This window comes from Temnothorax nylanderi, unplaced genomic scaffold (genome assembly GCF_030848795.1).
Source record: "Temnothorax nylanderi isolate EJ_2023f unplaced genomic scaffold, tnyl_v1.0 TNYL_tig0221_pilon, whole genome shotgun sequence".
Taxonomy (NCBI): domain Eukaryota; kingdom Metazoa; phylum Arthropoda; class Insecta; order Hymenoptera; family Formicidae; genus Temnothorax; species Temnothorax nylanderi.
The window spans coordinates 250,242-267,869 of NW_027249283.1; the positions used below are offsets into that span (position 1 = coordinate 250,242).

At 32.9% G+C, this 17,628-nt stretch overlaps 1 protein-coding gene across 4 annotated transcripts in view; it reads right to left on the minus strand.

The window, feature by feature from the left end:
- The window catches only part of LOC139779336 (uncharacterized), a 60,200-nt gene extending 52,845 nt beyond the window's left edge, over positions 1-7,355 (minus strand). For 2 of the 4 annotated variants that reach the window (XM_071717673.1, XM_071717671.1), the window contains exons 1-5: positions 6,336-7,351; positions 4,996-5,142; positions 2,904-3,035; positions 1,815-1,898; positions 1,326-1,553 (exon numbers count right to left, since the gene is read on the minus strand). In XM_071717673.1, the coding sequence (XP_071573774.1) occupies positions 1,326-1,553; positions 1,815-1,898; positions 2,904-3,035; positions 4,996-5,016 (465 nt within the window). In that variant the 5' untranslated portion in view covers positions 5,017-5,142; positions 6,336-7,351. Of the gene's footprint in view, positions 1-1,325; positions 1,554-1,814; positions 1,899-2,903; positions 3,036-4,995; positions 5,143-6,335 lie in introns of all 4 variants that reach the window. The other 2 variants (XM_071717674.1, XM_071717672.1) reach the window with 2 other exon arrangements.
- Between the last annotated feature and the right edge of the window lie 10,273 nt (positions 7,356-17,628).

Sequence of the window (17,628 nt, forward strand, 5' to 3'; positions counted from 1 at the left end):
ATGCGATGTTCCTAGTCGCTTATATTTTTTTAAATATCTGTAGTGATCCTGTAAGCCGAATATTTTCAGAAATTTTTTATTTAAGGTTAAGTAAACATTTTGTTTAGACTTTGTTGATACAGTTGCAATTGTGGGTAAAACGGCCAAGCTGTAGTAAAGATAAAGAGAACGACGTCGAATGTCTTTTTTGTGGAGAAAATTTCATAAATTCAGTAAGTGGAGAGAAATGGGTTCAGTGCATCTTCTGTAGAAAATGGTTGCATGAGGAGTGCGCCAACACAGAAACAGAAAATGTTATCTGTGATTTTTGCAAGTAAAAAGTAAATATTTACCTATCAAATTACGTCTAAATTTATTTTAAAGTAAGCCTACCTTTTTTTTGTAGTTTAGATCACAATATATAAAATAAGTATATCACAAAGACATATAAAATAGAAATAAAATTATATACCGGGGCCGTTTTACCCATAGGGTGTGGGTAAAACGGCCAAAATGCATGTCTGCAGTTTTTTGTTTGCTACTAATTTTGAAAATTTAGGGGATGCTTATATTCAACTTTTTCAATTAACAAAGATGTCAATGAAAACTTCTGACGGTATTTTGAATCCAAATATGGTTTCCTTTAGAAGTAAAATCAATTTATTCCTTAAGGGGGCCGTTTTACACACACTTCCCCTATATGTATGTTTATTTCGATTTGACAAAACGTCAGATAAAGTGTCATTTACTATAAGCTCTTGCCGCCACGTCAAACAGTCACCACTGAGATCTATATCAACAATTAACTTATAAGTGTTTGGACGCGACATTGCTCGAAAAACGACCGTTATATACTTCAAACCGACTTAGGTTTGTCTTCTGCGCGATAACGCCCAATTTCATACAGCTGCAACTACCGTGAACACCTTAAAACAGACTTGTACTGGAAAATCCTCCCGCATCCTGCTTACTCATCAGATGCTGTGCTTTCAAATTATTACCTATTTCGATCGATGCAGGCCGAAGTCAAGAAATAAATCAAAGAATTCTTCGTGATCAAGGAGTCGGCCTTTTATCGACGCGGAATCTAACTTCTGCCTGAAAGGTGGCAGAAAGTAACAGATTCAAACGGCAATTAGTTTAATTTAAAAAAAAAGAAGAAACGTAACCATTTTTTTCTTAATAGATATTTTTTACGTAAAAATTCGGATTATTTTCTCCCAGCCTAACACTTTTTTTTAATTTTTTAAACAATTTTTACGAATATTCCAGAAGGGCTTGCACCTGAAAGCATGAAAGGGTTAAAGAGGAAAGCATGTCCGATAAGAGGCAATGCGGCGCGTCACCTGCGTGGTAGTATAATTATCCCCGTTCCTGTAACGCGTAATCTGCCGTTTCCTGCGCACGTAGTGATAGGAAACTGCCTTCCACCATATCCGCGGCTGTGCCATCTTTAGCTGTGCCAATTTGGACAGCACGCTATCCTGGCTCTCCGCGTGTAATAGATCGATCCTGATTGGCGAATGGTAGCACTCCACCAGATAAACCAGATACAGCATCCCCATAAATGCCACCTGTACGACAAAGAGAGGGAAAGAGGCCGAGATGATGGTGATAGAAAAGCCGAGGAAAAAGAGCGACGTGCATCCAAGCGTGCGTGCAGAGCGGTGAAAAGATCCGAGCGAGGGGAGTCGATATTACTCTTCGTCGGGTAATTTTTTTTTTTTAAAGAGGAACAATATAGAGGGTTGATTCGTAACAAAAAGAAGAGGCAGGAGAGTCGTTTCCTTTTATTTTTTTCTTCTTTTCCCCATATCTCCCCTCTGTATACATACCGGAATATATATATAGCCGTCGTCACAGGGCGATGATACGTGCCTCGTACTTCTGATGGGGAACTTGGTGTAGTTGACCATAATCTGAGAAATAAGAGAAAGAATTTTCGCTTGTAGGATTACAAAAGAAGATTCGTCACATGTGCGGCATGTAATTATGGATGTTGAAGCCTTCTTGCGACAGTTTTCTAACAATTCAATCGTATAAAGATTCAAATTGCTTTGAATATTGTTCCAGACCGAAAATTTTCTAAAGTCTTGAAAAATCTTAAAAGTTTTATACATTGTAAGATACGTAAACGTCTTGTGTGTCTAGAAAATTTTTTTTTATAAGCGTTTGAATATCAAACATTTTTTTAAAACTAATTGTAAGATCATGTCTACGTATAAAATAGAGGGGATGGATTTAAATAATAATGTAAAATGTTACAATATGTTTTCAAAGTGTTGAAAAGAAATTCAAAACTTAATACAGAAATTTTTAAAGATGTTTAATATCTTTCAGAATTGTTTAGTTCCAAATAATATTCGAAACAATTTATATCATTTTCGTGATACCTTTATATTTTTTAATTGTATGATTTTAAAAATGTATTGAGATTATTACGCATATGGCATATAAAGATCAACAATTTAAACAATTTAATCGTATAAATATTTAAATTACTATTTAAATTATCTTTGAAAATTATTTGAAGCTGAAAATTTAAGCAAAACCTTGACAAATTTTAAAAGTTTCAAGCATGTCTAAAAAATCACACATTTAACATTTTTTAAGAAGCATTAAAACGTTTGAAACGTTTCAAAACTCGCAAAAATAAAATAATTATTTTTGTCTGTAATAAAACAGAAAACAAATTTAAACAATAATATGAAAGAGGAGATATATTTTTAATATATTTAAAAGACTTTTGAGACCTCTCAATAATGTAGGAATATTTCAAAATTTTCAAAGTTTAAAAATTTTTGGATAATAAGCGAGGCTATTCAAAATCTAATAAAATTGTCGTGATTTAAAACAATTCGATGTTTCAGTCTATCTATCACTAACGAGATGAAATCGGTTGTGCGACACATAATTGGTCGTACCTTGGTAACGTTAGCGCATCTGCACCATGTTACTGCCGCGAGACAGCCGTATATAAGAACCGTCAGCACCAAGCATTTGCAGTTCGGTTCCTTTTGCAGCGCGCCGCACAACGTCTGAGGGACCGGTCGCTGCTGAGAGTGAAAGATTAATGCGCAAGGTCGTCAGTTATTTGCGAGCGCAGAGCGGAAAACGTGAGAGCGCGCTTATCGAAAATTAATATTTGGCGGAAATAATGTTACATCTAATAAAAGTAACAAATTTGTCTTGGATGGTTTTTGTGGCGTATTAAATTAACGCTATTGACCTCCTATGCACTTTTCCGTTATTTATTAATAAAAATAGATCCCTTTCATCTAAATAAACGTATAGCATGGCCAAGATATATACCTATTTCTGAGATAATAATTTCTTAAGTAAAACTGATAATTTCAAGTTTTGAATTTTTAAATAGACCTCTGACATCTATTACGTCACACCAAACATTAATTTCTGTAATTACACAGGCACACAAAAAAAAGTGTCTTGGCCGAGACACTACACTAGTGTATTCCCATGTACTTTTTCCCGCTGAATCCGAATCCGAAGTCAGAATTGTCAGATTGGCTAAAATTTATGAGATAACCACAAAAAAATGCTCAAAAACACGAATTAAAGGCAAAAAAAAATTGTTTTGGCCGAGACACTACACTACTGTATTCCCATGTATTTTTTCCCGCTGAATACGAATCCGAAGTTAAAACTGACAGACTGGTTCAATATTATGACGTATCCTTAAATTGTTTTTCTGTGGTATCGCACTCTTTTAGATTCAAATGATCGATGCAGAGGGTGTCTTTTACGTTTTTGCCCTCTTTCAGCTACGTCCCTTTTTAGCGTCCAGCAGTAATCTGCCATCATATTTATATCCCACGTTCCTTGATATCGACGTTCCATTTCCTTGATATCTTGATGGAATCGTTCTCCTTGTTCCTCACTGTAGTCTCCAAGATTTTCTGGAAAGCTTTCCATCATATTTATATCCCACGTTCCTTGATATCGACGTTCCATTTCCTTGATATCTTGATGGAATCGTTCTCCTTGTTCCTCACTGTAGTCTCCAAGATTTTCTGGAAAGCTTTCCATCATATTTATATCCCACGTTCCTTGATATCGACGTTCCATTTTTTTGATATCTTGATGGAATCGTTCTCCTTGTTCCTCACTGTAGTCTCCAAGATTTTCTGGAAAGCTTTCCAGAAAATCTTGGAGACTACAGTGAGGAACAAGGAGAACGATTCCATCAAGATATCAAGGAAATGGAACGTCGATATCAAGGAACGTGGGATATAAATATGATGGCAGATTACTGCTGGACGCTAAAAAGGGACGTAGCTGAAAGAGGGCAAAAACGTAAAAGACACCCTCTGCATCGATCATTTGAATCTAAAAGAGTGCGATACCACAGAAAAACAATTTAAGGATACGTCATAATATTGAACCAGTCTGTCAGTTTTAACTTCGGATTCGTATTCAGCGGGGAAAAATACATGGGAATACAGTAGTGTAGTGTCTCGGCCAAAACAATTTTTTTGTGCCTTTAATTCGTGTTTTTGAGCATTTTTTGTGGTTATCTCATAAATTTTAGCCAATCTGACAATTCTGACTTCGGATTCGGATTCAGCGGGAAAAAGTACATGGGAATACACTAGTGTAGTGTCTCGGCCAAGACACTTTTTTTTGTGTGCCTGTGTTATTAATTATGACTTTGTATTTTTTGTCACAGAATCATAAATTATTACATTAAAGCATATTTTTTTATTACATTAAAGCATAGTTTTTTACAAATTAAATTTTATAAAACGCGAACAACAATGTTTTTTTAAATATAATTATAAGAGTGGATTCCACGATACAAACTGTCTTTTAAATTTAATTAAATGCAAAAATATTTGTTGAAAGTATTCTTAATTATTTCTACATTCAGATATTCCATGATTGCAATAAATTTCGTACGACGAATCTGGATCGATCATAAAAAACAAGAAGAAAGAAGAAAAGAAATGACAGAAGCGCGGAGGGTGAACGGACGCTCTCGCGGTTGCCAACACGTACTTCCTCGTTTTCTCGATTCATGACGCCACCGGGTCCACCTTCAAACTGGACGATTATCTGGCGTTAGGAAGCAAATTGCGTCATTTCAGCGCCGTCTACCATCCTTCCGCTCGCTTCTCACCGAAATGCGGGATTTCTCCTACGATCCTGCAGGTATCACGACAACAATATGAATCTATTAATCCTTTCTCCTTTCTCATTGTAAACGCTTGAAGAGTACGTCGAGATTACGTCACGCGGGACACCGCGATATTGCATCATGAACACATCGATGCGCGAATTGTCCGCTTGGAGATGATTTCAGTATTTCGGTATTCAATGAAATTCCGTACGATGCAGATTTATACCGCAAAATTTATTAGTCTCTACTAGAGATATTTTATTTTACATCCCGGAAAAGCATTTTTATTGAACTTACTTTCTTTTTTGTACATTGAGGCTTTTATTTCTATGGTATATATATGTGTTTTTTTTTCATGACGGAAAAGCATTTTTATTAAACTTACTGTCTTTTCCTGTAAATTAAGACATTCTTTATTTCTAAAGTATATATTATATATATTTTTTTTTTCATGATATTTATGATTATTTCGAAAACAATATATAATGAGTAAGCTGCGCGACCGTGCATGGTAACGTCGAAGAAAGCATATCGACGTTTTGGGCAGGAAATGTAGCGATAGTTATGTGACAGCCACGTGCTCGCGCGATTTGCGTAATTTATGTAAAGATTGCAAAATCAATCGCTCGACTGTGTGAGCTTAGCTATAACGCGAGCACACATGTTGATGCGAAATTAATCCAGCCTCGTCAAACGCCTATACGCGTTTATATGACACGCGCGCGGTATCCCGTGAAAAACATCCCTCAACGACGCGTTCTAATGCGCGCGAATGTGGCGATTCTGTGAAGCGATGTAACGATACGAACGCGCGAAAATCTCATGCAACGTCACACTTTCTGGAAAAAAAAACGTTCGGACATTCGATGCAGTTCTCTAGCTGTTCTCTGAATAAATCAAACAACTGGTAGGATACTGCTGGAAGAATCGCTCGCGGTTGAGCAATTGTTGTTGAATATTGAACCTAGTGAATGATCTTTATACTAGGGCGAACAAAATTCATATCGAACGAATACTTTTACTTCAAACGCATAGCTATCTGTCGACCGTTTAATAAATATCCGTTTTGCAAAAGTCTCATTTTATAAAGCTGAGATTAGTTGAGAAAAAAATACATGTACCAAAAGAAAAAAAAGGAAAAAAGATATGTCACGCAATTAGCATGCGAGTCCTGCAGGTTTTGTAGATGCATCCACCATACGTGATTATTGTACTTTACCGCCACTTTGGTGGACATCTGAACGACACCCGCCACATCCTTGCGTTGCGTTTCACGCGATTTATTCACGCGAAGATCACAATCCCGTCGTCGTACGCTCGCGGACTCAGGATTTATCTATATGCATCGGGGAAAAAGGAGGAAATTCACGCGAGGAACCCCCGTGCCGGACGCGATGGAATTAACGAGAAAGCGGTGATGGCAGAATGGAAAGTACGGCGATACATCTCGCACATGATATCATGCGCCCCCAACACTCCGTAGCAACGCGTCACCGTGAGACATGGGTGTGGATCTACTCCCAAGGAACGTGCTGCGTGCGATCACTGCCGCCAGCTCCGTCCACCGTATGGAACATCCCCCGCGACGGCGCTCCGACTGACGGACGGGGGTAGTCGACGCTCGGCTCGACGCTCGACCTCGGCGTCGGCGTTGGCATCGATGTCCGCGTCCGCGTTCGCGTCCGCGTCCGCATCCGCGTCGGCGTCGGCGTGGCGTCGGCAGAGGCTGCTGTCTCTGCCCGCCTGGCGTCGCGATGCGTCACGTCGATGCCCGCGCGTCGTTTGCTCCCTTCATCGCGATCCTTGCTTGCTGGTGATCGGCAGTGCTGCGCGCATGAACGAATGACGCCATAAACCTTGAGTGGCCGACTCTCACCCCGATAACATTTAATGAGAGTGTTTAGGAAGGCCATCGATAACGACGCTGAACGAGGAATGTCGAATGCCGAGGTATTCTTCCGGACCGGACGGAGCTTATACAATTATGCGAGCGACGTCAACTTTAAGTTTTCCGTCTTTTGGAGATATGGTTACTGGTTACCCAATTATCTTGCGTATATATTACTATATGCTAATTAAAAATATAAAATAATTATGCATTGCAACATAAATGGTGTTGATTTACGTAAAAAGAATGTTTAGTATAGGTGAATAATATTGTTTAACATTTCATAATTTTAAAAATGTTAATATTTTTTAAAAAAGTGTTGAAATAAAAAAATTGCGCCAAACAAAAAGAGAAAGTATAATAAACGTTTTAAAAATAAAATATTTAAAAATCCACCAAGATAATAAAAGATATTTAAATAGTTGAAAAGTTAATAAGAAGTAAGAAGATATAGAACATATCTGATTATGAAAACAAACTATTTAAATCTTTGAATTCTATTTCCTCATTTTATAACATTTTAACAAATTTAATTAAGCACAATTATAATTATGATATATGTACATACGTACAGCTCATCATATTTACTCTTTTATTTTGGTCGTACACTGTTAAATTTGTAGTGTCAAATTATACTCAATTTGCGTCATTTGTAACCATTCCTATAGATCACTGTTCCTACTCAATATGTCATTAATTTAATTAAAACAATGTTAATTTAACTAAACTAATGGAATTAAAATAATACTGTGTTAAAATAATAAATTTCGATATACGTGATAGTTAAAAATAACAATGTTATTTATCTTGATATTATAATTTAAATTTTATCTTTTAATATTAACAGTTTACTTGGTCTAACAGCGTTTTATTCCTGTGTGCTTACAAAGGAAATAATTGAGCTTGCAAACATGCAATGTAGACACATTGACGGAGCAATTTACCTTGACGATCTGAGTCATGGGTAGACTTTCCATTTGCGCGAGGTTGTGGCGCGTTTGACCCTCTGAGCGGCAGCAGGCACGTGGTGACATGTCCAAACTTACCAACGCTGTTTTTGCAACAATTATTTATTCAAATGTAGTCAATTATATTTATTCAAATACAATTAAGATATAACAAGCGACGTCAAGCGTTATATCTTTGTATTTGAATAAATATAACGCTTGTTATATCTTTGTATTTGTCTTTCATCCAATTTTGATGCACTGCATAAAAAAACACATAGGTCCATTTAAAAGATCAAAATGGCAGCCAGAGTTCCTGCAAATAAGAATTCTATAAAAAACTGCAATTCACCACATTACTAACCCTTCTAGTTTTATCTCGATGAAAACCGCATCTCAATATTTTAAATGATTCAAGAGATAATATAAGATGTGTTAACAGTTGAGTTAATTACCTTGTATATAATGTAATCTCTTATATATAAAATAAAATATATTAAATGTTACATTAATATATTATATAATACATGTATAAATAAAAGATCACAAAACTGACATGATAATAAAATGTTAAAATTATAATTAATGGTTTTTTTTTAGAAATAAAAACGAATTTATTGTATAAAATATGTATATAAAGAAACTACATTTAAAATTTTATTTTCCTTTTCGTTTTTCTCAAATTAATGTTTATAATTTTTAAAACATTGCTGAAAAAATCTTTTGGATAAAGTTCCGAAAACGACCCACCTCCGATTTCGATGAAACTTTGTGAAAAGCTTCGTTTTGGGTTAAAATAAAAGCTCTTAAACGGAATTTTGGCGACTCCTATGATAAAGCCATTTTTTAAGATGATAAAAAATATAGGAAGATCTTCATAATTCTACAGGATGTTATAAATTGAATATATATATTTTTATTGAATAATTTTATGTTTTTATCCTCCCCCGCAGGCGGGGGTGGGTGTATATATGGTTCGGATTTTCAACTTTCCACGCGAACCGAGGTTTTAGGAGTCGCCAAAATTCCTTTTAAGGGTTCTCATTTTAATCCAAAACGAAGCTTTTCACAAAGTTTCATCGAAATCGGAGGTAGACCGTTTTCGGAACTCCACCCAACCTTTTATTTTAATTCTTCCAAATGTTTGAAAAAATAATTGTGTTTAAAAATTTCTTATTATAATTTTTTATTGATAAAGATAATAAAAATGTTTGGTGCACTTTTAATTCTTAACATCAGGTATTGATTTAGAAAATTTGTTACAATTGTTAAATTTATTTTCACAAAAGTATAAGAAGTCAAATTCGGCTTGTGCATAGCATATAATAATGTTTCTGTAATGATGATGGTATATAGTTTCAAATCGTAAATTTTAAATTTTATTTTGGTATCTTTAATTTATACAGGCAAAAAATTTCGTTAACAAGTGGTTTTTCAAGGAGAAATATTTTCCTTGAATATAATTCGATCAGACAAATTAACCGTCACGGCCAGGCTTGCGACACGACCGTTGTTAGTGACACAGTATTCATTCATATAAACATGTAGATGCTATATAATATCCATATATAGATTAATAAATTGCATACATTCGCTTAAATTAAACTGCTGAAGTGGGATCGGCCACGTTTGCTAACTCAAATATGAATTTCCGTATTATTTCCAAGTAAATACCTCGTTTAAGTAATATTAATAATTACAATTTATTTACTTTCTCGTTAATCTATATCCACATATCCGTCATATTTTAGAGAAATGCAACAATACTACATTAATGTTCCATTATTTTATAATATCGCCTTAATATTCTTACTCTGACTAACAACTTTAAAAGATATACATAATTAATTTTTAATAATTATCAGAGTGTTGTAATTTAGTTTATTAGAGAGAGTTATTGTGCGATGATGTTAAATATAAATTATATATTAAATAAATATTAAATTAATTAATATTTCTTATTATTATTAAAAGTTTTAGTTCTATGAAATATATGTCTCTGTAAAATCATCTTTAATCAATTCTAACAAAGTCAAATATTCAGTGACAATCACATATATCCGAAACTCGATTCAATCATTAATCAATCGAAATTACAACACTTTTGCTCGCAGACTTTCAAGTTTTTAATCATCTTGAGGTAAGCTGCTTCCATTTCGATTTTATTTCACCAAAAGTTTATTTACGAAACTTCAGGAACGTGTCGTGAACGATTTGAAAAAGATATATGTTTCGATCTCCAGTTTTCCGGAGAACGAGAGCTACGCGTGCTTGGGTTCTTACTAATTCGTTAAATCGGTTAAATGATAAGGCATGAAAACCGTTAATATATTGCTCGAGTTATTTCATTTTGTTTTACTAAGGCAGCTACCAACTATGGCTACGCGCGATGAAAGCGCGCGTTTTGGCGTCATCTTGACGACGGCTATCTATCGATTGCAATTTGAGATGATATAGGCCAAAAGAATAAACGTGCATGTATCTCAAAGTACAATAGGGGCACAATAGGGAAGAATGTGGCGCAGAAACTAGTTGAATTCACTGGCAACGGAATGTATGTTAACCTAATCGTTAATTATTATTTTATTAAAATTATTAATATTTGTATTGATTATTATATTATTTATTAAGTGTAAGAAGGAATTATGTTTATTAAAGAAATTTTGTATATCTCTCTACTTATCTGCCTTTATGAGAATCGTGAAACAACTGCTTTTTTTTATTGACGTTTGATTCTCTACAAAGTTAAAGAATTAAAACTAAAACATATTGTTTATTTGCAACTAAGATAGAGTGTCAAAATACCTTTCTTTCTATTTTACATTTCAGTGTTTAATCGCGCGACATCTCGAATTGCTACATCGAGAAAGAATAAAAAGAAAAGAGATAAACGACAAGTTCTGAGAATATTAAATTAGAGTCTTAATCAATCCGGAAGTCAGATGTTCATATTCGCAGAAACAATACTTTTTAAAATTATATTTTTATTTATTCACACATTTTACAGGGAAATCTTTACTTCCATTATCCGATTGCAAAATTCTCTTGCAATGGATTTGCATGCAGGATTTTATTAATGGTGATAAATAATGACGTACGGTTTAAACAAGCAGATCCTCTTTAATATTATTTATGAGAATCTCATGGGATCTAGGAAACTGCTCTGGCACCCTTTAAACGATTTGACCTTATTTTTTCAGGGCAATCAATAGGCGAGGGTTCTACTAATAAATACTTAGCCAGATCGATAAGAAGCAAGATCAACAAAGTATCGCCTGAATAAATTTACTATGAAATATACAATACATATACATAGTATATATACATATTTGTCAGACATGCGAGTGCATAATTCTGCGAATTTTGCTTATACGCAAATTCTTTTTCTTAACTTCCACAAAAAGATGTTCTATTTTTGTTGTAGATGTAGGTGAATAAAAGTAATTGTAACTATGAAAAGGAACGGTACAGAAAAAGGGCCGATTTTCGCCCAAAAAGGTGTAAGTAAAAGGAATAGTGTTTTTTGTAGATTTTTATATATCTCCTGAATACGATAAAGCTATTAAAACGTTCGTGGCGCTTGGGGAACACCTTGAAAATTGAACATAAACGTGGTATATTTACAGAAATTCGGATGATATATGCTACGTTATATCGCATAAAAGATGAATTTATGTTTATAAAAATAAAAAAATATGTAAAATGTGTTTAATATTGTAGGATACGTATGTTGTAAACGTATATTTAGTACAGTACAAAGAGTGCTGATACGTTATATCGCAAGTGCTCGCTGCGACTCGATTCGACGGATTCGACTGACTGATCGATGTGACTGCCGATCTCCACACTATTTCCCCGATCTCTAAGACAAAGCATCATCGAAGTCGTTTGTCAGTTTTTCGACGACTAGCATGCGATATAATGTAGCATATATCATCATTATCATTCGAATTTCTGTACACCACTTTATGCTCAATTTTCAAGGTGTTCCCCAAGCGCTACGAACTTTTTAATAGCTTTATCGTATTCAGGAGATCAAAAGCTACAAAAAACACCATTCTTTTTACTTACACCTTTTTGGGCGAAAATCGGTCCTTTTTTACACATCCTCCTTTGCCTAAGGGATAATTTTTTTGGAATCTAGCCAGACCCGCATTCTGTCTATAGATCGCCCCCTTCAATGCCGTATACACATAACTATATACACAATGCCTATGTATATGTGTATACGTCTACGCGCGCATGTGTATATCAATGTAAGTATACCAATTGATCACGAGGATATTTATACACAATGATAGGGCGTATGCGTACGGTGAGAGTTAGATCCTTTTGTGTCCTTTGATGTTTTCAAATAAAGCGAACAAAGCGAGAGGTTTTTATAGAGATTATCATTTGAATTTTCAGAAGTACATGTACCCATAATAGTCCAGTAACTTTAGGCAAAAATTCGACCAATCTTCGGAAAAATTCCAAGTAAGCTGAATTTTTGCACGCACTTTCATTTAGTCTTTATAAATAACATATCAAAAGTCCTCATCATTTGATCGTACGCATATTTTAAAGCTCGTAAAAGGTGTTAAAAATTGGTTTTTTTGCTAATATCTAAGTTCCTATTAATTTTACGACTATAACGTCTATTTTGAAAAATAAAGATGAGAAAATTCTCTACAAAAAAGGTTTTAGGTAGTTTTTTCGTACACACAATCGTTATTATGTTATTTCGTTATCGTTTTACGTAATTAGTAATGTTTTGTGACTAATTACTAATTTGCTAATTTAATAAAAATTTAATTTGTTTCCCTGCTTAACACTACAAAATGCGTGATATCAGTACAAAATTACCTTTTTTAAAAAAGATAAAAAAGGCGCCAAGTACACGCAATGTATTTTGTAAATCCAAAAATCCAACCTAAGTGGTAGTACCTAGTTTTATTTCTCCTTAACAAAATTATATCACAAAATTGCGTTACCTAACTCAACCTAAGTGATATGTTATTTCAAAAAAATATATGAAATCTTTAAATTACGCCAATTACAAAGAAAATATATATATTGCTTTGAAAAATAATTGTTATGCAACTACTTTTAAAAAATAAAACCCAAGTGGTACATATCTTCGTGCTCCCATTCAAGGGTCTTCCTATTCCAATCCAAGTAGCAGCTTTAATTCTCCTTAACAAAATTATAATATCACAAAGAATCATTTTAATAGCAAAGAATTTAAAAGGTAACAGTACAAAATAAAAATATTTAATTAAAATAAAATAAATAAATTTTTCTTGTAAAAAAACTTGGCGCTGCTAGACATCTGCTAGAAATTAAATAAAGTACTCAAATTTTTGAATAAAAAACAATAAAAATAATTTAATGCGACGGGAGTAAAAAAGCAGCGCCAAGTTTTTTTACAAGAAAAATTTATTTATTTTATTTTAATTAAATATTTTTATGATTAAAATGATTCTTTGTAATATTATAATTTTGTTAAGGAGAATTGAAGCTACTATTTGGATTGGAATATATTTTACGAGATATTATTCTAATAAATATATACTTGGAATAACATTTTGATTTTACTTCTTTTTTATGGCATTATACTTATGGTTTTTTTCATTGCGTTTTTTTAATAAATTTTTTTTTAATTTTTTGCTTAGTATTATTAACAAAAAAGTGTGCAAGTAGAAACTTGCACATTGCTTTCTCATAGTTTTTGAGTGTGCAAGTAGAAACTTGTTTAAGTGAGCAAGTAGAAACATGCACATTGCTTCCTAATAGTTTTTAAGTGTGCAAGTAGAAACCTGCACATTGCTTCCTCTATGAGGAAGCCTGTTTTTTTATGCATAATTATTAGTAGATATTTATTAAAATTTGGCTTCCTTATATATATATATATATATATATATATATATATAAACTTTGCATAGTGTGTGGTGATGTTCTCTTTTGCGGGTATGTATTTATCGGCGGAAGCAAATTAAGAACATTTAAATATGGGGTTTATTCTCTTTGTTACTTTCATTTGAGGCTTCATATTTTTAGGGTTTATACCGTCATTTTTAAGGATTAACCATTAATTGAAGGTTAACCATTACCCATACAGCACAGATTGTTGCAGAAAGCTTCCAGAAAGGTTTCAAAAACATTTCAACCTTTCACATTTCATGTGCAACATCTTTGAAAGAATTCTGCAATATGTCATATAAAATGTTGCAATAGAAATGTTTTTGAAACCTTTCTATAGCCTTAAGACTGCGTTTGGGGAGCGCGCTATTAGCGCTATTGAATTATTCTGTCTTTATCGCTCATCAGGTGTAAAACAAGGATAGAATAAGCAAATAGCGCTAATAGCGCGCTCCCCGAATCCAGCCTAAGAACAAGCCTTAAGCCCGTGTCACACTATAACATATCGCGGACGCGGATCGGAATTCAGCCAATCACAGATAAGCTGCTCGTCTACGATTGGCTAGATTACGGAAAAACGGAAAAAATTCTAACCTAAAAGTGTATAGCCGGGTTTGTATGGGAAATCTGCCCCCGCGGCTTTTTCGATTTGCACTTGGGGGATCGATTTGACATTAAATAAAAATAATTCAGCTAAACTTTTAGCTCTTTATCTCAAACGATTTTCGAGATTTTCAAAAAAACCACTTTTTTCGATTTTATTTTTTTTTCAATAGTAAGATTCAAAATTAATGAATGGTGATTTTTTTTCTAATTCTTAGGAGTAAAAGGGATGAAAAAACACTTTCATTATGAATCTTAGGTGGAAAGCCGATTTTTAAGAACAGAAATAAAACTATAATCATTTTTTTTACCGTGTTATTTAAAAGTGTCCACCGCCAAACTTTGTCAGAAAATGTCTTCTATACTCCTTTACACAGGAATTTTTTCATTTTTTTTGAAGTGGTGGAACATTATGAAAAAAAATAAAAACTAATTTTTTTTTCAAAATCTTGCGTTTGAACGCATTAAATAAAACTCTTATACTGCTAGAGAAATATATAGAAAATAATTTTTCAACTGAAAAAACACAACTTACTTACAAAAATATTTAAAAAATTAAGAAATGCATTACTTCAAAAAATAAAGAACATTAAAAATTTTTGAATTGACGTTAAAAATTTTCTTTTTCACGCAAAAATTCATAGAAATAAAAAAATATAATGTTTCTGTACTATTGGCAATAATTTTATACCGTTAATAAATAAAAATGAAAATTCTTATTTGATAAGTTATACTATATTATTTATTTTTATTTTTAACAATACGTATCATCAATTATTTACATTCAATGAAATGATTTCACATTAGATATATATAAAAAAGACTGTTTTGAATAACGTCGGTTAGTCTTCGTCACTGTCTTCATTCACTACAGCATTAACTTTTTCATTTATAAACAGACGACTCAATATTTCGGCAGGTCTTATTATTTTAGCCAAATATCGAGCGTAAGAAAGATAATATATGATAGCTGCAATGTGAGAGCAGCACCCTACAGTACGCCTACCATTAGCACAATCACAACAATATCGACTAATCCCAGAGATCTTATTCTTATCTGGCTGATAATCAACAAAACAACGGTATGTTTTTGAGTTAATATGCCGAGACCTTACTTGTAGTTTAATAATATTAGGTATTATTTTCACATACTGAAGTGTTATTGTTCCGTCTTCATTGTTGAAAAATTATTTTCTATATATTTCTCTAGCAGTATAAGAGTTTTAATGCGTTCAAACGCAAGATTTTGAAAAAAAAATTAGTTTTTATTTTTTTTCATAATGTTCCACCACTTCAAAAAAAATGAAAAAATTCCTGAGTGTAAAGGAGTATAGAAGACATTTTCTGACAAAGTTTGGCGGTGGACACTTTTAAATAACACGGTAAAAAAAATGATTATAGTTTTATTTCTGTTCTTAAAAATCGGCTTTCCACCTGAGATTCATAATGAAAGTGTTTTTTCATCCCTTTTACTCCTAAGAATTAGAAAAAAAATCACCATTCATTAATTTTGAATTTTACTATTGAAAAAAAATAAAATCGAAAAAAGTGGTTTTTTTGAAAATCTCGAAAATCGTTTGAGATAAAGAGCTAAAAGTTTAGCTGAATTATTTTTATTTAATGTCAAATCAATCCCCCAAGTGCAAATCGAAAAAGCCGCGGGGGCAGATTTCCCATACAAACCCGGCTATACACTTTACAATAATTTTGAATCATCTTTGTTTTTCCGTAAAATATATTCCATAAGATTGTTTCATTTATCATATACTACGTTTACGCGAGCGTTACTTCTGTAGTAACTTTATGATAATTCCTTCGCGTAAACTGGATTTTCCTTCGCGTAAACGGGATTTTGTAGTAACTTACGATAATTTACTCCGCGTAAACGAGTGAATTATCGTAAAAAAGTTACTACAGAAGTAACGCTTGCGTAAACGTAGTAATAGACATATATTATCTTATAATATATTAATATATCTTATAATATATTAATTATTTCTGTGAAGTATAATTAATAAAAAATGATTTTTAATATTTACGTATTTCCGTTTTTCCTTGTAGATGGGGAACCCGGTAATATAAAATCAGAACGGATATTTGGAGAAACGTTCTGATTAGTTACCCTCCCCCCCCCCCATGCACTGTGCTTGCTTTCCGTTCCGCTTTTTCTCTACGTGGGACACTGGGACTGCACCCTTAGTACGCACAAGTGTGCGCTAGTGCAAGCGCCTGAATTCGCTATGTTAAGCCACAAATTTTGTTTCTAAGAAAAATAGATTTACTTTAAACTAAAATAAAAAGTAGCAAAATGTATACATATTTTATTGAATTGACCAATCATAATATAAAAATAATCATAACTATTAAAAATGTTCATCTTTTGACTTCACAAATTTCTTCAAATGTTGAGCTTCAAATTCTCACAGCACGCAAGATCTCAACGCTACTGCAATGCTTTCACTAGATCAGCCTTCAAAGCCTCGATATTTTCATGAGACTTAAAACAAGTCTTTTCGTCTAAATGTTAGAGGAAAGAACTTGTTCTAAATCTCACTAAAATATCAAGGTTCTATAAAGATTGATTTGGTGAAGGCCACGTCAATATTCATTGAGGTTTTGCATGCTACGAGAGTTTAAAGCCTGACCATTTGAAGAAATTTGTGAAAGCAAAAAGTAAACATTATAGTTTAATAGTATGATTATATTTTTATATTACAATTGATTAATTCAAGAAAATATGTATACATTTCATGTTGCTTTTTTTCTTGTTAGTTATAAAATATAAATCTTTTTCTCACAAAATTTAAAACACGACTATCATGTACTATGTTGACTATGTTATATAGTATATAATTAATGTAATTAATGTAATATAATAAATGTAATGTAGTATAGCGGATAATAAAGTAAATTAACGATTAAAATAGAAAATGCACATCAAAACAAACTACGAATATTTATGTCAATGTATGTCAATGTTCCAAAAATATAAATATGCAGGAAAGACATCAAAACATATCTTATAAAAATAAATAAAATAATAAAGAAGATTTTATGTAAATAATTATTATAATCTTTATTATATTTTGACATAAAACATAAGTGAAAGAAAACAACTTGCATTACTGGAACCAAAGTCGCATTTTATATTGAAAATGTTGATTTTCGAGCAT